General features: G+C 43.8%; 1 protein-coding gene across 8 annotated transcripts in view; it reads left to right on the top strand.

Moving 5' to 3' along the window:
• The window catches only part of MACF1 (microtubule actin crosslinking factor 1), a gene marked incomplete at its 5' end in the record, with an annotated part of 344,512 nt that overhangs the window by 52,663 nt on the left and 267,816 nt on the right, over positions 1 to 24,033 (top strand). Inside the window, one exon of one of the 8 annotated variants that reach the window (XM_081226352.1) lies at positions 8,495 to 9,487. The exons of the other annotated variants lie outside the window; for them this stretch is intronic. Within the exon in view, the coding sequence (XP_081082478.1) occupies positions 9,436 to 9,487 (52 nt within the window). Of the gene's footprint in view, positions 1 to 8,494; positions 9,488 to 24,033 lie in introns of those variants that run through there. 8 annotated transcript variants of the gene reach the window in all.

The raw sequence follows: 24,033 nt of genomic DNA, 5'->3' as shown, positions 1-24,033 counted from the left end.
CTGTGATGGACACTTAGGTTGCTTTCATATCCTGCCATTGCCCTGTTTTAGGCACTCATCATCTTTGGCTGTCAGTGATCATGCCGTATCTCTTCTTAAAAACTCCAATTCTCACTGCCTTCTGTTCTTACACAAGGTAAAGTTCAGACTTGGCTTGGGTATGATTCTCAGTTGTATCCCTTGTTTATGTTGTTTCCTGTGCCTTGGATGTTCTTTCCATTTTATCAGCTTCACAAACTCCTATTCTTACTGTTAAGTAATCTTCATCCCAGCTAAAATGAACTAGCCGCCTGTGATGTTCCAGCTTCTTTCCTTCTCTCGAGGAAAAATTTAACTTACCTCCTCATCTGAGTTTTCATGGTACTTTATACATCCCTTTGTGATAGTACTTATCGTCTTGTTTTACAGTTGTCTGTGTAATTGGCTCCCCTAGACCATGAACCATGAGTTCACTGAGGGCAGACTGTGCCTTCTTCTTCCTTTTTTTTTTCTTTTTTTTTTTTGGTACTATAATAATTGCTTGAATTGTGTTGGTTGAATTGTATACAAAGGTCTTGCTATCTCCAGATAAAGGATGTTTGGAAAGTCTAAAAGAGCTCTGTTGCTGTTGGATATTAGCTGTGGTAGAATCTGCTCTTCTCTTTTTATTTCACAAAATACCCTTGTTTATTGTATGAAAATTATAAAACAATAAACAAAACTAAAATTAAACTCACCTAAATTCCCACCACTTTTGAATAACCATTGTAAGTATTTTGCTGTATTTTCTTTCAGACATTTTCTTCTGCAAATATATACATATAAATACACATTTTGTAAAAATATACTATTTGTAACTTGTTTTCTTCACTTACTGTATGGTGAAAATCTTTCAGTGTCAAAGGTATGTATTCCTATCATAGTTTACCTTGTTGTCAATATTCCTGTGTGTGGTGCAGTGAGACTTGAGATGGCCTCCTAATTGTTGGACTTTTAGGTAATTTTGCATCATTTGATGTTATAAACAGTGGGATGAACATACTTTGTGTGTGTGTGTATTTGCACATTTAACCACATTTCTTTTATATAAATTCCTGGGCGTGAAGTTGCTGTGTCAGAAGTTATTGGACACTTAAAAAATTTTTAGGTACATTTTGCTAAAGCCCTCTCCATAAAAGTTGTACCATGTGGTTGAGTTTTTATACTTCATTGAGATTTTTTCCACCTGTGGTAGGTTTTATGTTTCTGTCAGAGGTTTTGTCTATTGGAATGATTGAATTAAGGCTATGTTTTAGGAAGACTGATCTAGCAGCACGTGCAACATGGATTGGGTGAGAAAGAGGGGAGTCCTTTTTTTTTTTTCCTTTTGAAGGCTGTTTAAGCAATCCAGGTGAGAGGTAGTGAGAATTAGACAGGAGAGGTTGACTATTGAATAAAGGAGAAGGTGACTGAGAGGTATTTGGGAGAACCGATAGGACTTGATAGTGGGCTGAGCAGAGGATGGTGCCATTACTCAAAGGGGGAAATTCACAGGAGGCATTGATTTGAGGAGGAAAGATGTGGATTCACTTTTAATAACTTGAGTTCTAGTTGCTGTGGCATGCTCGGGTGGAAGTGCCCCACAGGCAGCGGGCACTGCAGAGCAGCAGTCAAGAGAGAGGCCGGGCTCAGTCTCCTCAGCCTGATCTTTAAAGCCCTCCATAATAACCTTCCCAGCATCCTCTCCAGCTACCTCCTCACATCGAAGCCTGACAAGACTGTCTTTCTGGAGCGTCTTCACTCACTGTGTCTGCTGTACAGATCTTACCCCTTGTTCATAACCCACCCCAAAGTCCTCTAGGAAACCTTCTTCAATCACCCCACTGGAAGTTAGTTCCTAGTTTCCTAAATTCTAGTGGTAATTTTTAAAAGTATCATTTATATTGTACTTTAACATCCTATTTGTACATATGCTTTATTTTCTTCTGCAAGATTGGAAGCTCCTAGAGGTTGAGGACTATATTGTAAACTCCATTTTATCTCCAACATTGCCAGCTCTGTATTTGGCACATAAGTGTCCCAAAATGTTTGGTGATTTATGGAGTAAGTGGAACCAGTTTTAATGTAGTAGTAATAATACACTGGATTATCATCATTCTACAGCTAACACCTAATAAAGTGCGAACACTATGTTTTGTGCATTTTCCTACTTATTTTTCTTAAAATAATACTCAGATATATCAGTATTATGGGAGGGGAAGTGGAAGACAGGAGCTGTTCAGTGAGAATCCTCTTTTACTTGTTCGTTGTTTCCCCCAAGATTCTTAAGAGTAGTATATATCTGACCTTTAGCTTTTAACCCCCTCTGCTCTCCTGAAATTGCTGTTGTTAACGCCACCGATCATCTCCTAATTGCCAAATCCAATGGTAATTTTTCAGCCCTGATCTTACCTGACCTTTCTGTGGTACTTGACACCATGAAATGAAACACTCCATCCTCCTTGAAAGCTCTCCATCCTTAACCTTTTGTGACCTCATCCTTCCCTGATTTTCTTCCTTTGTTTACAGGTTTATCTTCCATTAAACAAAGGTGCTTTCTGGGATTCTGTCTTTGGCCCTCTACACAGTTTTCTTGAGTGGCCTTATCCGTACTCATGGCTTCAACTGCTGGGCCTGATCTCTCTCCTGAGCTCCAGACACTTGTCTCTGAGTGCTGGAGGACTTCTTTTGGATACTGTATAGGTGTCTTTTACTCAACATGTTCCAAACTGAACCCTTCATCTTCTTTCCAGGACACCTGCTGTTCCTCCCTTTATTTAAGGCATTGTCTTCTACCCAGTCACACAAGTGACTCGACAGTCTTCCCCCTCTGGGTCCATCTCCCCTACCCCACCCTAACTCAAACAGTGATCAAATGCTGTGTAATTTTACTCTCACATTCCTTCATTTCTTCCCATCCTCAATACTACTTTCTTAGTTCAGATTCTATTATTTCTCAGCATACAACCATAACAGTGTCCTAACTAGTCTCCCTCCCTTCTGTTTTGCTTCCCTCCTTTTCACTGCTGCTAAATGCTCTTTCTAGAATTAAAATCTGATCATAAAAAAAGTCATTCCCAAGCTTAAACCCTTTCAATGGCTTTCCATTGTCTTTAGGATGAGATACGGTTTCTTTAGCATGGCATACAAAGCTTACATGTCCTGCCATCCTTCCTCCAGGGCAGAGTGTACCCTGCACGCTATCCATATCAAACTTTTTTTTTTTTTGCGGTACACGGGCCTCTCACTGTTGTGGCCTCTCCCGTTGCGGAGCACAGGCTCCGGACGCGCAGGCTCAGCGGCCATGGCTCACGGGCCCAGCTGCTCCGCGGCTTGTGGGATCCTCCCGGACCGGGGCACGAACCCGTGTCCCCTGCATCGGCAGGTGGACTCTCAACCACTGCGTCACCAGGGAAGCCCTACTTATTGTGTCTTGACGATTAATCCATATCAGCACATATAGACCTCTTTTTCCTCCATGCTTATTATTTCATTGAATGGATGTACTATTGATGGACATTAAGGGTGCTGCCAATCTTTTGCTCTTACAAAATGCTAAAATGAAAAACTTTGTTGTACACTTGTCATTTTATATATGTATATCTTTAGGAAAAATTCTTAGGTGTGGAATTGTTGGATCAAAGGGTATGCATATTTGTAAATTTGATGGATAGTTTCATCCATTGCTTTAACTTTTTATTATGACTATTTCAAGCATATAAACAGGTATAGGTAATACTGTAGCATATACATATGTATCCTCTACATATGTACCCACTACTCATTAAACAGGTGTTGTGCTGACACCCTCATTGAGGTTCTGTCTGCTGGGTGCTTTTAGTACCTCCTTAACATTGTAGAGTACTCCAACAGAATGTTATCTTAGACTCAGAGTAAGAAGATTCTCAGAACTCATACCCTGCCATCCTAGAGTCACCATTGAGCAGTCTATCTTGAACTTAAAAAAATATGTATAACCTCATTGTTAGCAAAAGACAGTTTCAGAGGAGAATTCCATTGTGTTATTTTTAGTACCTGCAATCTGACTCTCAAAAATGTTTATTTTGCTTCCTTTCTCTGCTCAAAAGCAACAAAGAAATGCTACCGGAAGTGGGTGGCCTGTCTTTTTGGAGACTTGTTTTATTTGATGGTGGAGGAGCCCAGCTGAATTGAGCCAGAAGCACAGCATCCCACCCCCCTTTGTCAGAATAAGTAAATGTGGTTCTCCTTAGCAGGCACTTACCTTTAACTGACTTGGAGGTGCAGCTGTGTCTGGGTCCTCATGGAGTTGATGAGAGAAACTGTTCTTGGAGGGGGGAAGATGTTGATCTCTATTACACCTGCATACCTGTAGCCGTTTCAGTAGGCTTTTGTTGAAATAAATTTCCTTCCCTCCCATCTGTCTGCTGGAGACCTCTAACCTTGTTTCAGTGGTAGGTGACTCTTCTGACCTTTTTCGTAGGTCCTCAGAGTGCCCAGCAGTGAGGCTTTTACATTATTTTATGATTTTATAAACCTAGTTTCAGTTGGGGCTATTATAATCTGAGGTCATGCAGGTTCAGATTCACCCTAGAAGCAGGTATTTCTGCCTTCCCTCCCAACTGCTCATTTTTTTTTTTTTTTTTACTTTGTTTGGACTTGTACTATTATGTAATCACTGTAGGGAGGAGAGGATGCATAGGATTCACCCATTTCTCCATGGACCACACAGCCAAGAAGAAAAGGATCAAGGAGAGGGAGCTCAAAAGGATCAAGGAGAGGGAGCTCGTTTGAGGGTCTGTGGCCTAAAGCACAAACTCCCTTTAAGCCTGTTGTCGGGCCTTAGTATAGGTCTGACCACACAAAGTACCTCTCCAGGCCACGGGCGAGTGCAGGGTGGGCAGAGCTCCTTGGGTGGGCAGAACTCCTTGGACCTGCACTTAGTTCCCGTTACAGCTTCCCTTTGTCTTGCCCTTTCAGTCCTTTCCTTCTAAGCAGGAGGTCTGACTTCTTTTGTCCTCAGTTCCTCAGCCCTGCAGAGACAGCCTTGGCCCTGGGGACAACCCTTCTTCAGATGGTAAACTCATTTTCTCTGTATAGGACCAGTGGGACAAGGTGTAATTCAACCCCGTGCTCCATCAGACACTGCTGCCAGGAGAGACAATGAAGAAAGTGATCTTTGTTGCTCCCTGAATAGGACTGTGAACCTGGCACCTGCTTTTGTTACTGGCTTCTTAAGTCACTGGAAACATTTTTGTTGTCTTCCTGGGTCAGCAGCTGCTTGGGGGTAACGGTAGCAACTGGCTGTCAGGGTGTCAGTCCTGCCTCAAAGAAAATGATGTCTTTAAGCAGCATTACCTTTTTTTTTTTTTTAATTTATTTATTTTTGGCTGTGTTGGGTCTTCGTTGCTGCACGCGGGCTTTCTCTTGTTGTGGCCAATGGGGGCTACTCTTCGTTGCGGTGCGGCGGCTTCTCTTCTTGTGGAGCACAGGCTCTCGGCGCACAGGCTTTAGTAGTTGTGGAGCGCAGGCTCAGTAGTTGTGGCAAACGGGTTTAGTTGCTCCGTGGCATGTGGGATCTTCCCGGACCAGGGATTGTACCTACGTCCCATGCATTGGCAGGCGAACTCCCAACCACTGCACCACCAGGGAAGTCCCAAGCAGCATTCTTTCATGTCTCTAGACCTCTTGTCTTCAGGGCTGGTGTTGAGAGTGAGCAGCTGGGCCTTCACTTTGACCACCCGTGACCCTTATTTTCTCTTGAGTCTGAGGAGACAGTTTCCTTCCTTTTTCCTTCTGCTCTCTCCTTAGGCTCTGAGTTCCGTGTTCCAGGCACGTAGGTTGGGGCCTGGTGCATGGTGAGTATGCAACAGATGTGTGTGGAATGGGTGAATTCCTTAACTGACTGTGCATATTTAGTGTCACTGACCCTGATGACGTGAGGGTGCCTTGTTGGAGGACAACCTTTGTTTTTAAGAGAAAGGTTGCCTCAAAGGAATATGGAAGGTCTTGATTTCTAGAGGCTTTGGGGAACTGTGGGAACTCCAACATAGGACTTGTTCTCTCCTTCTGGGCCTCGAACTTTCTCCTCAGCTGAAACTCTGCTGGCGGACTTGCCTTCCTGTTTCAGGAGTAATATCCTGAATCTGACTCAGGCCTTCTCTCTACCTGGGCTCCAGCGTCCCTGAGCCCACCCGAGGGCAGGGCAGGTAATTCCTTTTTAGCTGTCATCCTGTCACTATCCTGTCATGGTGTCCTTGAGGACCACACCTCATGCACTGTAGTCTGGACTTCCTGATCTGCCTGCATTCGGTGAAGCTCCACTCAGCTCTTTGGCGTCTGCGCCTTTGTAAAGGCTGTTGGAGACGGCAGGGCTCCCCCTTGTCAGCAGCTGGCCAGAGTGCCTGTTAGACTGCCACATCCTGAGCCTTTCACATTTGTCTGTGTCTGCCTGGAACTTAGGGCAGACTCTCTCTTACCACCCGAGGTTACCTCTCACTGTTCGCCATCATGGGACCTATGAGGATAAAAGATGAACGGCCACGAGGAGCAGAGAGAAGTGTTGGACTGTGGTGCTTTGAAATGCTCTGATTCTGGGGAAAGGTCCCTGGTGTGCAAGAAAACAACTGGAGTCTGGGCCACTGTCCCCCCTCCCCCCTTCCCAAGAGCCTCAAGTTGGAACCATCCCTCATGTCATAGTTCTAAACATCCTTCTTTTTGTTTAATTTTTATCTGATAAAATGGTACTAAACAATTTCAATGGTGAAACACACAGAGGAAATGACAGACTAGCATGTGTTGCCTTTTAAATGCACTTAGTTCAAGTGGCTATTTTAAAAGTCAGTTGTTCCTGCCGTTAGATTCCTGTTGTCTGGGCTGCTTTCCTCCCTTAGGTGGGAGGAGTCTCAGATAGAATTTTACGGGGGCATTAAAGGAAGGGGGCCCAGCTCTTCCCCTGCTGATTGATCATTCCTTTGCAGCTTGTTCTTTTCAGTACTTACATTCAGATTGTTCTATGTTAATTGCTCTCAGGTCTTGACACAGACGAGGTCTTAGAAATCAGCTCAGAGGTTCTTTACCTATGGTTCACTAACCCCTATCCACTTGTAAACAAGTTTGTAGGTAGGTGAATATGTGCCTTTTCCTAGGGGAGAGTATCTTTAGTTTTCATCATACTCTGACTGGAGTTTGTGGCCTAAAACAAAACAAAACAAGAAGTAGCATTTTATAGGAATTTGGAGCTCCTGCTCACATAGTTAGTTAAAGGCAAAGTTGGATCTAGAGATAAACTCTGGAATCCAGGTATCTTGACTCTGTAACCAAAGTTATTTCCACTGTGCTCTCTTATCCATACTCTTCCAGGGGAAATAGTAGAATAAAGCCAGGAAACAGACATATGTGATCTGAACTGTCATTTAATGTTTGCCTTTCTCATCCATAGCTTCATTTCACAGATGAGGAATCCAAGGCACCTGGTCTGTTGGACTAGGTGACCTCAAAGACACTTTGATTCTCACAGTAGTATGTTGTAGAATCTATATTTGGTGTTGTGCATGTGTTTACTGTTTCCCCCTGTCTGTTATGCTCTGTAAGCATCGAACTCCCCCCCCCTTTTTTTTCTTCGGTACACGGGCCTCTCACTGTTGTGGCCTCTCCCGTTGCGGAGCACAGGCTCCGGACGCACAGGCTCAGCGGCCATGGCTCACAGGCCTAGCCGCTCTGCGGCATGTGAGATCTTCCCGGACCGGGGCACGAACCCGTGTCCCCTGCATTGGCAGGCGGACTCTCAACCACTGCGCCACCAGGGAAGCCCTCAAACTCCCGTTTAATCTTGCCCATTAAATGGTTCTTTGAGAAAAGAAACCACGTGTTGTGTGCCCCGTGACTCCTAACACTCAAGATCTGCACAGTGGCTGGCTACCTTGTTGGCACTGTTGACCGACTAGTAGCATGGGAAGGCACAAAAGCTTGGGATGGTTATTTTTATTATCCAGAGATTTTCCCTTTCCATTTTTAGCAGCTGTTAATTTTATTTAGCCCGATCTTTTCAAGTAGACATACTCCCTTTTTTTCTTTGTTTTCATAATGCTACCTACACAGTTTCTCCACTGCATCCAGCCTGCATCATTGGGAGTTCTGTGGAGCATTGTATTTGGCACACTGTGAGTTCTTCCAGGTCACTGAATGGCAGCCTGCCTGGCAGGTTACTCTGAAAAACTTCAGACCTGGGAGAGGGGTGTCTTTCTTATGAGGGGTTGTTCAGTGGAGTCTGGCTTGGTTGTTGCTCATGGATACTTAGCTCAGGTTTGGGAAATGTATGTTCTTTTCATGCTGTCTTATTGGCCTAATGTGTGACTTTTGGATAGTTTGCTTAACCTCTGTGTATTTTCTCATCTGTAAATGAAAATTACATACTTTCATATGTATGTTAATTTCACATGTTAACTTTTCATAAAAACATTTTCAAAGATGAATATAACAATGCAGATGAACTTCTTTGCCTTACAACAAAGATGCTAAGAAATTTAAAGATGCTAAGGAATTTGAAGAAATTTAAGAAATTTGCTAATTTTTTCCTCTAATTATAATCTGTGCAGCTTATCCTAAGAGCCTGTGACGGTTGTGGGGTTAGTCATCTTTTTGCGGCTGATGGAGTAGAAGGATATTTGCATCAGCTACTGACATCACTAAAGCAAACTACAAACAAATTAGCTGAGTGAAACAGTGCCCCAGAATGGGGAGAATGCAGGTGGTGTCTGGGCTGCATTTTCTCCCTTGTTGCTTTTGGGGAAGGTCTTGCCTCCCTGAATTGGGCTTTTAGCATTTGGGGAGTGGCGTCCCAGAACAGTTTCTGCTTCTCTCCGGACTGTGTTCATATGCAGTGTCTCCTCTGTGTGTGACTGTATTCCAGTCTGTAAACGTGACTGCTGTGAGGAGAGTGCAGAGTTAGTTGTTTATTTTGTAAAACCTGTCTCATTGCCATGTGATATTTGCCCAGGAACTCGTGTTGTGACATTCTTGTGGTGAGTGTGGCCCTTTAAAAGTTTCATTCTCAGATGTTAGATGAGCCCCTAACGGGTGTCCTGAGAAGCATTTAAGCCTCTCTCCCTAGAGTTTAAACCAGAGGAGCAGTAATCCCAGTGGAGCCTGGGCTGGGGTCTAAAGAGAAGGTAGCAGATGAGGTGGCAGATGATAGGCAGGGGCTGCTGCGGTGTCCTGACTCATTTGCACAAAGGAGGGGCTGGCCTCTCCTGGGGAGGTATTTCCGCTCATTGCAACAAATGAGGGCGCACAAAGGGCTGTAATGTAATGAGGCTCCTCTGGTGACGTCACTTGCAAGTGTGGTCAAAGTCCAGTTCTTGGGGGCTAGGAGACGGCAGTGGAGCTCTCCCTTCTCAGCTGTCACTGTGCCATGGTGCCTACTTCCAGCCACTGAGCCAGCACAGCTAGGCCCGGGGCATGAACGCTTACAAGTACCAGAAGTTCCTGGAGGGGCTCAACAACCTGAGAGGTATTCCAGGGCTTCTGGCTCCCCGCCTTTTGTCCTTGCTGTTTGTGTGAACACTTGCTGTGGTGTGTGTTGTATGGGGTCTTTACTCTCCATCAATCCCTAGGGGCTTAGAAAGGCCTCTGACTCAGAGCTGGCCATAGTTTTTTCTGTGTTTGGGCAATTACATAGAAGGGGTAGAGTTTGTAAACGCAGTAGTGGGTGACGGGAGGGAATCCTCTCAGCTGCTCCAGCCGCAGCCTGTTCTCTTGCTTGAATGGGCACTGAAGCCACGTTCGGCCCCTTGAACTCAGCAGCGCTCAGGGTGCTCCTGGCAGGGTGGGCGGAGGGCTTCTGCTTTGGGCCCTGCGCCCTCACCTAGGTGTAGCTGGGGTTCTTGGGACAGATTTTCCACTTGCCTGTGTCTACAGTGAGTCAGAGCCGCATCTGGAGAGAACAGGGAGTTGGAAATGGTTGTGGAGGGGAGGAGGAATGCAGGTTGATAGGGCAGAGACGCCACTATAAAGGGTAAATCAGTGACTTTAAAGGGGACAGCTTTTTACTAAAATAATATTTAAAGGGATTAGTGTTTGCTTTGCATGGTTGGCAAACTTTTCACTGATTATATAATATATGAGAAAAATGCTTCCAGGTATGATGATGCAAGACTCTTTTTGGCTAGTAAGGAGGAAAATGAATGAACTCTTTTTACTTCCCTTTTTCTTATTAAGAGGTAGTTTTATTTCCATCTCTTAGGAAGGTGCTCAAACCATCCCTCTTCCATTGGCAGTCAGGGTTCTGGATCCAGAGTGGCCATGGGGTGTGGAGAGAGTCAGGGGAAGTAGAGGAAAAGGGTAAAGTTGCTTCCTTCAGGGTTGAGGGGAATGGCAGGCGATCTGGACTCACATCCTGCCAGGGTCTATAGATACTTTACTTTCTTTCATTATCTGTAGAAGAACAGTTTCTAAGAGAACATGAAGAGCTTTGTTTGCTACAAAGGGATATACAACTAAAAAGTATTGTTCCATTGATCTCTATCTTCTCTTCCCTTGTCTCTCCCCCCATGCCATACAAACATTTTTTCCAGAACTTCTGACAGCTGGAGCCAGTCGCTTTTAGGTTGAGGGCTCTTCAAGCTCATCACACATCGGACAGGTCTTAGCAAGAATGAGCAACATCAACTGTTGCTTCCCTGTCAAGGAAGTTTTGAGAGGACAGGACAAGTCTGAACTCCTTTATCCAGACTCATGGGGAAGAGGTAGCAGGTGGGGACAGAAAACAGTGGCGCTTCTCAGTGACTCTTCCAGTTCCTGGGCTTTGTTGCGGTCTGTATGAAGGTGCAGGACTGTACCCTTGTCCCATACAAGAGCCCCTTTTCTTGCCTTCCTTCCTGTCTTAGGGAATCCTTCTATATTCCTGGGCATGAAGCCCACCCAACAGCAGGAGCCTTTTTCCCCCTGTGTTTACAAAACTCATGGAAGGATTATCAAACTTAATTAACCTGCATATTCCTTCAGGAGAGGAAAAGCCGCAGAGTAGGAATCCTAGGCCTCTCCTTGGATGCTGATCTCTGTAATATAGTTTTATTCCCTGTTATCCTTACTGTCATTCTTCTGATAAAAGGCCAGAACTTTCTAAAGACGTATTGGCGGTGGGTGGAAACTATAGGAGGTTAATATAACTTTTCCTTTTGGTTCCCTTTTTTCAAGGGTTTAGAGGAGCAGTGAACCACAATAGGATGGCCACAGCCTATGTGGATCAGGTTTAGCAGTGACCTAAGTGGATTCCTGAGGTTCTCAGGAGACCATACCACTCATAACTCTGTCTTCCTCTGCTGTATGTGCTTCAGGAACAAAGTGCAGGTATGAGGGGTCGGGGGCACTTCTTGTTCTCCTCCCATAAAACATGCATGGGATGTTTACTGCCTAAATAGGAGTTGTTTTGGTCCCCAGTTTCCTGTAACTCTCCTGACTTTCTCAGGGGACTAATGGAACAAGTAGCTCTTGATTTGATCTTCTCAGGGCTGTAGAGGTTTGAAGTTACACCCTACATACATATTTTTGCTTTTGGAAGACATTATATTGAAATCAGCTTGGCAATCATTTGTTTTCTCAGTTCACCTATAAAGTTTGTTTTTCTCCTTTGCCCTGTTTTTACTAGGAATGAATGAATAACATGGCTAGGAATGAATGAGTGACAGACTAGAAGTACCTGTCATAGTAAGTGTCCTGTATGGGGCTGAAATCAGAGAAGAGAAATGACCACAACAGCAGCAGCTCCCACTCCACTCTTCCTACCCAGACACTGGGGCTCTCTGCCGTGTTATTTTGGCTCTGCACGTCTAAGGTGAACTCAGAAACACTTACTGCAGTGGACATTAAGTAAGAAGACATATGCACTTAGTTCAGTGTCTGGTATGTGGTCGGAATTTACCAAATGTTCTGCCTCTTCTTTCTCCTGTTCCTCCCACAGACTTCTTTGAATCACAGTGAGTCTTGTGCCTGCACTGGTCCAGGATGAGCTGGATCAGGGCACCTTCTGACTGAGGAGTTGTAGCCCTAGTCACCCATCCACATGTTTGGTTCCAGGTCTTACTTGATCTCACTGATTGTTGAGACTGGAAGACAGCAGCACTAGTGATATTCTTAAAAATATTATGCACTCAGCAAATGTTAGTTATGGGCTAGGCACTGTTCTAAGCACTTCCCTGTACTAATCCATGCAGCGCTTATAATATTCCCATAACATAGGCTCTTTACAGTGGTATAACCAAAGCTTGGCTGGCCCGAGAACAGGGTCATCTGTCCTGCTAAGGAGATAACAGTGCCTGGGAGTATAGCAGCCAAGATGGCTGTATTGTATAGCTGTCTGATACTGGGGACCATATGAAGTAGGGAGAATACCCAAGTCTGACTGAGTGTATGTGTGAAACACACTTGGTACCTTCCTCTGAGGGACAGCAGCAGTAAGGTGCTTTGGAGTGAGGGCAATAGATTTCTCTCTCCCCACTAACCTCCTCGAGCTGTGTTCTGTTTTCTAATCCTTCATTCACATATATACACTGTATAATAGTCTTTATGGCATAAAATGTATAATATACAGTAGTTTGTCCTGTTCACTCAAAGAAAGCATCTGATTCACTCCCTTGTCTCTCAGAACCTGACTCTTTTTCGGGTGGGAGAGGTGCCCAGAACGAGGGCATGTAGTTGTTTTGGTTTAGTCCTTATAATCATTTCTGGAACATTGCTACAGGTGTTAGATAAGTATTCCCCCAACTCTGAGTTGACAGGCCAACATCTAGACACAAACCGTGGCCTTTGTCAAACTCTCCTCTGGGTTGAGTTTCACCCACTGTCCCCTGATTATGGTGAATAGCTACTCCCCTTCTTCATTTCACCTGTACCTTTGTGTGTTCTGGAGGGCCTGACGGAAGCAGGTAATTGGCTCTCCTCTTTGTTCAGTTACAGACTTTGCTTTTCTTGACATGGTTCAGCTTGCAGCCACTCCTCCATCTAGTGGGTAACTGTTGAAGGGAGCCCTGTGGGAGAATAGAGACATTGTGTAAGTCTTGAAGTTCCTGTCTCCAATTTCCTGTGAATCTTTGATGCCAGGATTGAGGTGCAGTATATTCCATTGCTGCTGTTTCCTCTGGAAGGCTTTGACCTTTATTTGTCAAGCTCGCCAGCACCCACAGCTGTTGAATGATTTCTGCCTAGATGCACCACTTTTATGGGCACGACAGGTTGAACTGTTGGCCCAAGTCCCGCCCTTTGGCAGAGCCCAGGCCTGTGCTGTAATTAGGGAGGCAGAGAGGTAGGTGAAGTTGAGTGATGAGAAAGTGGTTCTCTAGCCTTTGCTAAGAAAAGTTTGTGATAGGTCTGTGGGATAATAGCTGACTTTTTAAAGCAAATGTACCCCAACATACCCATGTACTTTCACCCTTCTCTTCCTTTGCATATATATACTGTCCTGTTCCCTCTGCCTGGAAGACCACTATCCTTTTCTCCTTGTGTCAAGCTCAATCTTACTTTAGTGCCTAGCTCAATCTTACTTTCCCCCCATGGTTTTTTGTTTGTTTGTTTTGTTTGCAGTTCCACATATAATTTATTCTCTCTTTCTTGTCTGTGTTACTGTAGCACTTTAAACATATTTATTTTAAGGGTATCACATTATGGTATAGTTACTTTATTAAACATTTGATTTTTCCTGCTAGTCTTTACTTCTTGGGCAAGTTTCCTGTAACTTCTGTAAGCCTCAGGTTTTTTTTGTTTTTTTGTTTTTTTTTTCATTTGTAAGATGGGGATGATAATCTCACCAGTTAAATGAGACAGTAAATGTAATAACACCTAGCACAGATTAAGATCCCAGGAGATGTTAGCTATACTGTTGCTAGAGGTGGGAACTGTGTCTCATTTATTCTTGTATCTTCCTGACCCAGTAGTACCTGGCACAAATTAGGCATGAAGGAAACATTTGAAGAACTGAATTACACTAAACTCGTGTATCCAAATGTCATTCAATAGTCACAAAGACAGTTTAAAAAAAGAAAAATACCAAAACAACTCTGACAGTGGTGCCCATGCTCTATACATTTATAAAATCCTTTTTGTAGTTTTTCTCTTCAGCGCCTGATTGTGATGCCCATAAGAAATTCCATACTTATTTTATAGTCGTACCTAATTTTTGGTCAGAAAATGATATCATCTGGGGCTTTCCTGGTGGCGCAGTGGTTGAGAATCTGCCTGCCAATGCAGGGGACACGGGTTCGAGCCCTGGTCCGGGAACATCCCACATGCTGCAGAGCAGCTAGGCCTGTGAGCCACAACTACTGAGCCTGTGCGTCTGGAGCCTGTGCTCCGCAACAAGAGAGGCCGCGATAGTGAGAGGCCTGTGCACCGTGTGATGAAGAGTGGCCCCCGCTTGCTGCAACTAGAGAAAGCCCTTGCACAGAAACGAAGACCCAACACAGCCAAAAATAAATATAAAAATAAAATAATTAATTTTAAAAAATGATATTATCCAAGATTGGCTCTTTGAAACATTAACTCCAGTCTCAAAGAATGAAATGTACTGCTCTGGAAGACATTGGAAAGATGGTACTACTAGTCTGTAGGCACTTCCAAAGGAGGGGTTCCAGGTATATTTTGGGCAGCGGCAACGTTGTTGAATAAGTGAACTAGGTGACTCCTAAGGAGGCATGCACATTTTTGGTTCTCTTAGTTCTGATGTGTTTGCCAAGTCATCTTTCTCATTATCTTACAGCTTTACTTTGGACATCCACTCAGTTGACCAGCCTGGAAGCCTGTTCCCAGTTGGCACATCTGGGCTAGCAGGACAAGCCCTCACATTCTGACATGTGCCTTCCCAAAGTGGCCTTTTTGGGGGGACTTTTCTCCCCTCTTCAGTGTGACTAATAAAGAACCCTAGGAAAAAAAACTTAGATTCCCCCCCGCTGCCCCCCCCCACAATTAAATAGATGCGGTATTTTGTCCTTATAGAAAGAATAGAAAAGCAAAACACCCAAATTACCAAAACCCTACAACCCAAAGATCACTGTTCCTATTTTATTGTATTTTCATCAAGTCTTTTTCTATCTCTCTCTCTATATATAATGTTGTGTTTTTATATATTTGTTATCATTGTAATTTAGTTCTGTCTTGCCCTTTATTATTTTGTGAGCATTTTTTATGCCTTTAACTATTTGTCTGCAATATCATTTCTTAACAGCTGTGTGGAATTTCATCAAATGTAAGGGTCATTTATGTAACGTCCCCCAATTGTGGGGCGTGTACGTTGCTAATTTTTCAGTGCTGTAATATGATAATGAACATCCTTGTAAATAAACTTTTCTGTGCATCTCTGATTATATTTTTTGGATAGATTTCTAGAAGTGGAATTACTGGTCTTAATACATATATTCAGAGCTCTGGATGTTGGTTTTTAACTTTATTTCACCTTTAAAAGCTACTGAGGTTACCTGTAACCCTTTGAATACCTTTCTGAGAGCTCTCGGCCCTTGCCCTCCGGGGACAGCCCTGTCTTCGGGCTTAGTGGCCAGCTGGTTCAGATGTTTTATTATCCAGTTAATTTCATCATGGGACGGGTGCCAAGCGTCTCTTTCACTTAGTCAGCAGCTCCCACATGGCATCATCACATCACTGCCCTGTCTTACTCTGAAGCTTTTTCCCCAGCAGCTCCAGCCTTCATTGAAAAATGGCTTCATTGATTCTCCCCACCCTAGTACCTTTTCCTTTTCTATCAGGAGAGATCCATAATGTTGATCTGGAAACTGTAGTACCAAGAATGACCTAATCAATGCTGTATAGAGATCCCACATTGGAACCCCAGATTGGTACAAGGTTGAGATTCTCTTTTTCTTTTGCTGTTGTTACTGAGCTAGCATCTACCTAGTAAATTGCGCCAGCTTAACCTGATATAATAGGGTGACAAATTCTACTGTGTCATCACGCTTGCTTATGGTAGGTGTCTGCCTCTGGAAGAAACGGAAATGGTGCTGTGTGTTTAAATCAACATATTGCAGTCGAGTGCAAATTGGCTTCTGTTACTTGGGACTGGCAGCCCTTAGGGTTATTATTATGGACATGATGAGAGTACAGTCTTGTTTCTGACTTGGAGTTGACATCCTGCAGTAGACAATGTGGGGTTTTCCAGCTGATGATAGACTGGATAGACGGTGTTTGGAGATTAGCTTGAGGACTGAGAGAAGGAAGACACATGTGTGGGGCTTTGTGTGCCGGGGTCAATAAGAACATCCCGACAGCATCCAGGATGGTGGAAAATGGCTTGAGTTACTCCCAGGATTGCATCTTTCCCAGTGAGAACTGCCTGCCTCTCCCGTTCCCAGAGCCCTTAAGCAAGCCTATCACAATGGGTTGGTTCTCTCCTCTGCAAGGAATTCAGGAGTCTGCATGCTTCTGGGGTGAGACCTGTCAACACCTTTTACACCTACTAGACCCTCAGTATATCCTATACTTTTTGGATGCTTGGCAGTTTTGTACTGTTAAAGTTTATCCCCTCCTTAATTGTATATTTTTAGGCTTACTGCTTGTCACTGGGCTGGAGAGGGGCATTCTGTGCTGGTTTGAAATGTGTGGGGAATATGGGGTTCCATGGTGTAATGGTTAGTACTCGAGACTGTCAAATGTGTGGGTTAGTTCTGTGGTGGGATGGGGCTTTTTTTTTGGTTACAACAGGGGATGAGTGTTATGTTCTCCCTCTTTCTCAAAGAGTGAGCCTATATGCTAACAAAGAATAAATTATCATTTCCCCCCCATCCTTGGTCTTGTGTTTTTTTGAAGTAGGCAGTTCTGAAAGGTAAGGCTCTTGTCTGCACTATTCTGCCACAGTTTCCTTTGGCTACTCTCCTAGAGAAACCCCAGGCTAGTTGTCCTAACTGTGTATGTTCCTCGTTACAACTGTGGGGATGGTCCCTCTGAATGAATACCAGTTGCTAAACAGTGTCTTTTGTTCATTGTGGGGTGGCAGGAACCTTGTAGACTTCCTGGTTTGATGTATTTTGGAATCTTTTGATGTGGAAGATCATTTTTTACAATTTGTTATCAATTAACTATTTCACTCGCTCATAATGTTTCATGCTTCCTGTCTCTTTCACTGGAAGCCCCCATATCTGTTTCCTTCCTTCCTTTCTTTGAGAACCTTCTCTGTGCCGCGCCCTGTACAAGGCATTGGGGATACGAAGATAAATGACAGTCCCTGTCCTTGAGAGGTAGTCAGTCCTATACACAGCCTAGTGGGGATGGAGATATATAAATACATTTGTGGCCGGTGCTATTATAGAAATATGAACAAAGTGCTGTGAGGACAGAGGTGGAGTGATTACTAGGGGCAGATGGTGGGGGATTGGGAAGACTTTACAGTGGAGTTGGTATTTAAGCTGAATCTTGAACTTAGATAGAGTTTGCCAGTCAAAAAGGAAGAAAAGGTATTCTGGGAAGACAACAGGGTGTGCAAAGGAATAGACTCATGAAGGTCTCTGTTTCCTCTGGGGAAGGTGAGAAGTGTTATGAAGTAGGAAGCTGGAGAGAATGGGTATAGTTGTTTAGGCTAGAATGGAAAGTTGAGCCTGTGTTATAAAAGGCTAAGGAATAATGTAGGTAGTAGGGGGCACTCAGTATTTTTAAGGCAAAGGAATGATATAAACAGGAGTTTTTTTTGGTGGAGAAGTATAACTCTGGCAGCAGAATGAAAGGTCATTTATAGGGAGGTAAGGCTGCAGCTAAAGTGGGGCTGTATGTACCTGATTTTATTTGTCTAGGATAAGAGAAGAAATAAAGAGAGCAGGCATGTGAAACTTCTAAAAGAGAGTTTGGTTTTAGAAACAAACAAATTTTTGTTGAACTATAGCCTGAGTGGAGATCCACTTTCCCCACAGCTCAAGTTGAACCCGACCCCGGGTTGTGCAATGTTCTGTGTTTGGGTTGATATTTCCTGGGACTGTTCAGATGATGCACCTTGGCATGAGGCCTGTGGAGTAGCTGAGACCAGCAGCCCCAGGTGTCTGTCAGTGATAAGAGGGAGAGAAGAGGCCCATTTAGGTCTGGGTAGGACTTTTGTTTCTTTGAAATTCTCTGGGCTGCAGTACCTGGCCCAGGGCTCCATCTTTACATGACTCTACAGAGAGATTTCATGTGTTGACGTCGTTCTGTGTTGAGTGTTGGCGTTTGACACTGTTGATCACATCCCTGCCTATTTAAAATATTCTGTTAGCTTCAATGAGGGCATTTCTTGGTTTTCCTTTACCTATCTGATTGCTGTTTGTCTGCCTTTGCTGGATCTTTTCCTTCTTCTGACTCACTCTCATAGTTTCCTAAGGGGTGAGGCAGTATGGGGAGCTGGGAAGAGCATGGGCTTTGGATCCAGGCTAGGTTGGGTTACTTTCTACATTTACCAGGTGAGTGACTTAGACAAGCTACTCACTTTCTCTGAGCTTCAATTTTCTCATCTGTAAAACAGGGATAATAATATCTCCCACATAAAATTATCAGGGCTAAAGTAATGGCATAGGTAAAGCTCCTAACAAGGCTGGCACATAAACACATAACAAACATAGCTGGCATTATTATTAGGCTGTTCTTGACCTTCTTTTCTTTCTTTAGCCATTTCTTCTGGCTCCAGCTTTTCTTTTAAATTGCAAACTCCCATATCTGTCTTCTACTGTTTAAAATCTCTCAATTAAAAATTAAAAAAAAATTGTAGTAAAGACCATTTAACATGAAATCTACCCTCTTAACAAATTTTTATTAACTATATGAACATTTGTTGTACAGGAGATCTCTAGAACTTTTTCATCTTGCAGGATTGAAACTATACTGGTCGAACAGCAACTTCCCATTTCCCCATCCCCCCAGCCCCTGGCAACCACCATTCTACTCTCTGCTTCTTTAAGTTTGACTACTTTAAAAACCTCATATAAGTGCAATCATGCAGCATTTGCCCTCCTGTGACTGGCTTATTTCATTTAGCATAACATCCTTAAGGTTCATCCATGTTTAGCATATGAAGAATTTACTTCTTTTTAAAGGCTGAATAATATTCCATTATGTGTATAAAAATCTCTCAGTGTTTTAATCTCTCTTTTTCCAATTGCGTACAGGACATCCATACTTGGATACTGCTTCGAACTCAGCTTGGCTTCCCTCCTTCTTCCCCAGTTTTGACAACTGTGCCCACATTCTCTAGTCTCCGAGATCAGAAACCCTGGAGACATCTTTGACTCTTCTCTCTTCATCAACCCCCATTTTCATTCTGTCATCGAGTTCTTTTGTTTCTTCAGAATTTCTCCTAAATTTGCCCTTTCCTCCCCATTCCCTTTGCCAAGACTCTTGTCCGGTCACTCATTACCTCATGCCTGAGTTACTGTGACAGCCTCATATTTTGTTTCCTGTGTCCTGTCTCTCCCTTCCAGTTAACGCTGCCAGCTACTTCCTACTGTTTTCTGTTACCCAAAGTAAGACAGACCTTTTATGCTCTGACCCCCTTCCTCCTTATCAAGGTTTATCTCACATGATTTCCTGGAACACACCTTTAGCTCCAGACAGATCCGCCTCCTCATCTCCTCTTGCCCTTTCTGTGCAGTTCTCTTTACCTGGAGTGCCCTGGTTCTTTATACTTCACTGAAATCCATCCATTCCTTCAAGCCTCACTGCAGGTCTTTCTTCTCCACGAAGACGTCTCTGATTATCATTGTCCAAGTCGATGTGTCACTTTCCCACACTCTAGTTTTGTCTGCCTATGGAAACTGTAAGCTTTTTGAGGAGACTGAGCACTTACTTATAAGGCATGGTGACCAAAAGCAAATCCTTCTTTCAGTTGACAAATATTTATGAGCACCTACCATGTGTGCTGGGCTATGCACAGGGGTCCAGCAATAAACCACATAGTGAGGAGACCAGTTACACTGTATATAAGCAGATAAATACTGGTTGGTCAACTGAATTTGAGGAAACCAGGTCAGACTCTAAGTGAGGACAAATGAAAAGAAGAGGGAGACTTCAGAAAACAAGGCCTAAAGGAAACAATTATTGTAGGACAGGGGCATTTAATGGATTCATCAAGCAAATAGTTTACTGAGTATCCACTGATATCGATTTATTCTGGGTATTAAGGATATACCAGAAGACAAGATCAAGTCCCTTTCCTGGTAAAGCTTATATACTAACATTTAAAGGCATTTATTTTTTTAAATGAAAAGCACTTAATATTGGGTGAAGCCCATCTGTAAGAGGTCAGCAGTGAAGGAGTTAATATGCTTGTAGGGCTCTAGGCTTTGTTGAAACAGATGGTTTCTCAGCCCTAGGGAGTGTTTTTAAGGGGGATTAGAGGACTGGGCTGAAGAGGGCCTGAGACCTCTCTCCCTCACCCCATAGCACACACACCTGCTGTTCGGCGCCTGATGAGCTATGTAACTTGTCCCACACTTGGGTAGACACTTATTTGCAGGTTTGTGGTTGTGGCTTTAGGGCTGGCTGTATGCTTTGGGCATTTTTATTTTCCTTTCCTGATTTTTATTTATCATCTAACATCAGCGAAGTCCCACTTTAATTTAACAGATGTTGGGACTTGTCAGTGTTCCTTTCTGATCCATATTTACTTTTACATAATTATGATCCTGGTCTGTATATACATTTTTTTTCAATCCAGTTTTTTTATTGTGATAAAATACTCATGACATAAAATTTACCATTGTAACAGTTTTAAAGTGTACAATTCATTGACATTAAGTACATTTACAGTGTTGAACAACCATCGTGACTATCTAGTTGCAGAACTTTTTCATGACCCCAAATGGAAATCCCATACCCATTAGGCAGTCACTCCCCTCCCCTCCCCTCTTTCCCTCCCCTCTTCCCCTCCCCTCTTTCCCTCCCCTCTTCCCCTCCCCTCTTCCCCTCCCCTCTTCCCCTCCCCTCTCCTCCCCTCCCCTCCCTTCCCCTTCCCCTCCCCTCCCCTCTCCCCTCCCCTCCCCTCTTTCCCTCCCCTCTTCCCCTCCCCTCTTTCCCTCCCCTCTTCCCCTCCCCTCTTCCCCTCCCCTCTTCCCCTCCCCTCTCCTCCCCTCCCCTCCCTTCCCCTTCCCCTCCCCTCCCCTCTCCCCTCCCCTCCCCCCTCCCCCAACCCCTGGCAACCACTAATCTGCTTGTTCACTTGCCTGTTCTTGATATTTCGTATAAGTGGAATCATATAACAGGTGGCCTTTTATATTTGGCTTCTTTCAGTTAGTTGTGTGTATATATATATATATATATATATATATATATATATATGTCTTTTTCATGTGACATTATAAGGATTTTTTTAGTGTTTCCTTATAGTCATTATAATTTTACATTATAATGTTGATAATGGTTTCACTTAGCCATTATGTTAAATGTTGAATATTTGGATTGTTTCCAAGTTGTTGCTGTTATCAGAACTGCTGCAATGGATGTCTCCCTGACTGTGCTCTGCCTTCTTTCAGAGGACTCTGTATGTTGCACACCAGCTGCAGAAGAACCATTGTCGTCGATTAGGATAGTGTGGCCTGTTAGCCAACTCTCAGGGAGAACAGGAGAGAAATGATTTTTATACAGAAGGGAGCATTATACTTTGCAACAGAAGAGCTTGATCGCCAGGGAATGGCAGGGAAAAGAAAGGTCCCCCCCCCACCCCCGTACTGTCTAGAATTCTTCTCTGACACTCCCTCCACCCCCTTGGGTGTAGGAAGGAACTGAGTATAGCAGTTGAAGATGAAATGTCTTATTCATTTATTCATTCAACAAATATTTGAGAGCCTACTATATGCCAGACATTTGAAGCTTGCCAGTGGTTTGAGCCCGGCCAAGCAGTACCTTTTACTCTACAGGCCTTTGGTCCTGCCTGGGAGCAAGATGCTGGAACTGCTTCCAGGGCAACCAGGATTCAGAGTCCTGAGCCACACAGGACCTTATTACCTCTTGGTTTAACACCTCAAGGTTTGGGAATGCTTCCTCTGGGGGATTTTACAGCCAGACTGGGACTCCTCATACACAGCTACCCTTTTTCCCCATTGTGACAGAGACCTGGCTGCTAGGAGATGTGCCATTGGGCCTGTGGCCTCAGAGTGGTTTTATTCACAATATCCTGGCAAAGCAGCAAGGGGAAGGTGCTGTTGCCTGGGCCTAAAGGCTTCAGGCACTTTGTTATAGTGAAGTTACCATGTTCATGCAAAGCATGGAGGGTGGAGTGTCAATTCTGAGTTTAGTCCAGATAGCTCTGGGATTAGTGCTGCTGGGACCCTCTTGTCTTCTGGCAGACTGTCCCCCCGCTCCTTTTTATTTCCTTACTGACCCATTTTATAAAATAGTCTTAATGTCTCTTTACCCTGCTGGGAAAATGTCTACCACTTAAGGCCATTTAGGGCCACACTATGTCTTTAAAATCCAGTGTAAGTAGAGAAAGCACTGAAAGCCAGATCTTACCAGTTACCCTTAAGAAAGTGCTAAAACTCTGAATTGTTGCTGACTTGGGGTAAGAAGCACAGAGGTTGGTGAGAGGGCCGGAGTTAGGCCTAATCCCTGCCTCTTGCACCTACCACTTGTTACATTTCTTTCACTGTCAGAACTTGATCCATTATGTGTCTGTATCTTCAGATGCATCTTTCCTAGTGTACTTTTAAAACTGTTGAACATTCCCTCTCAGGTAGAGGAGAAAGGAGTTAGACCACCAGGAATAGAGACTCTGCTGTCTCTCCCCCTACACTGTGGAGTTAAGGGAATTGGCCTAGAGTTGCTGAGGGGCTGCTGTGTTTGTGTTTCAGTGGGCTGGCTTTACTGAGTGGGACACAAACGCCCAAAGCACAAGCCATTCCCACAAGCCTAACATTTTCATATTTCTTTCTCTGCCAAAGAATCTTTGGTTAGGGTTAAGAATAACCAGTCTGTCTGTGGAAATACCAAGGCCTTTTGTTTGCCAGAAGAAAAGGGCTTTTGATTAAGGCTGTCTTCTCTCTCTCTCTTTTTTTTTTTTTTCCTTAAGCTGCTGTGAGAAGACTTCAGAGTCTCTGAAGGTGCTGTGCTTGGGGGAAGGAAAGGTAGCTAAACAGAACCAGGAGAGACTTAACCATGCTCTGCCACCCATTTGTGAAGAGATTAAAATAAATAAATAAAATCAGTCCTATTTTTGGTGATTGCTTTTACTAGCCTTTCCTTCTTCCTGTCTTTTATGAAATCCATCCAAAACAGTAGTTCCCCAAGGACCTACCATACAGATGTCCTTGAAGCCCACTCTATCACTTAGTGCGACCGTGGGCAAGTTATTTAACCTTTCTCTTTAGGTGAGTTTCTCAGCTACAAATTGAGGATTATAATAGTGCTATTTTCATAGAGTTTTAATGAGGGTTGAATGAGGTAATATGTAGAAAGTACTTAGAACAGTGCTTGGCACATAGTAAGTGCTCAGTAAATATTGACAGCTATCTCAGTAAATACTATTCCTCCTATCTGTATCAAATGCTGAGTGTAGCTTTATTTTCCTGATTCCAGCTGTGGATTGCTAGGGCCGTCAGAGTCAGGCCTTTGTCTTTTTAGAGTGAAAAGGAGGCAGACATTCCCATTGGGCATGATCTTTTTATCAGTCAGAGGCAAAGGGAAAGATATATTCTCTGTGTGGACACTTAGAGGCTCAGTGTGTCCTTAATTGAATGTCAGTAAGGGAATCCATTCCATTAGGAGGAACTTACTATTCTTTGGCAAAAGCAGTTCCTGTTTGTTGGGTGGGAGTGGGTCATGACTAAGGCAGGTAATGACTTTCTTTCTTGGTCTTTGACTGAGGATAGTGAGGTTTCTTGTGCCCCAGGAGAGCCTGAACTAAGCTAAAGAGGAGGGGCCTCTGGTCCTTCAAATATACAGCAGTGGGAGAAGCAGGAGGCATGTTAATAGGGGAAGAGGGCATCCTCAGGGCTGGGCTGGTCCCAGTGACTTTAGTACCAGGTTTGGGAGTGTCATTAATGGAGGCTCCGAGAAAGTGCCTGGCCACTGCATTTCCCTGGCCGTAAGTAAGCGACCCGCTGCATGACT

The sequence above is a fragment of the Mesoplodon bidens genome (genome assembly GCF_964165515.1).
Source record: "Mesoplodon bidens genome assembly, chromosome: 2".
NCBI classification, from domain to species: domain Eukaryota; kingdom Metazoa; phylum Chordata; class Mammalia; order Artiodactyla; family Ziphiidae; genus Mesoplodon; species Mesoplodon bidens.
The sequence above is the reverse complement of the archived record's forward strand: the minus strand, read 5'-3'. Positions and strand labels throughout refer to the sequence as shown.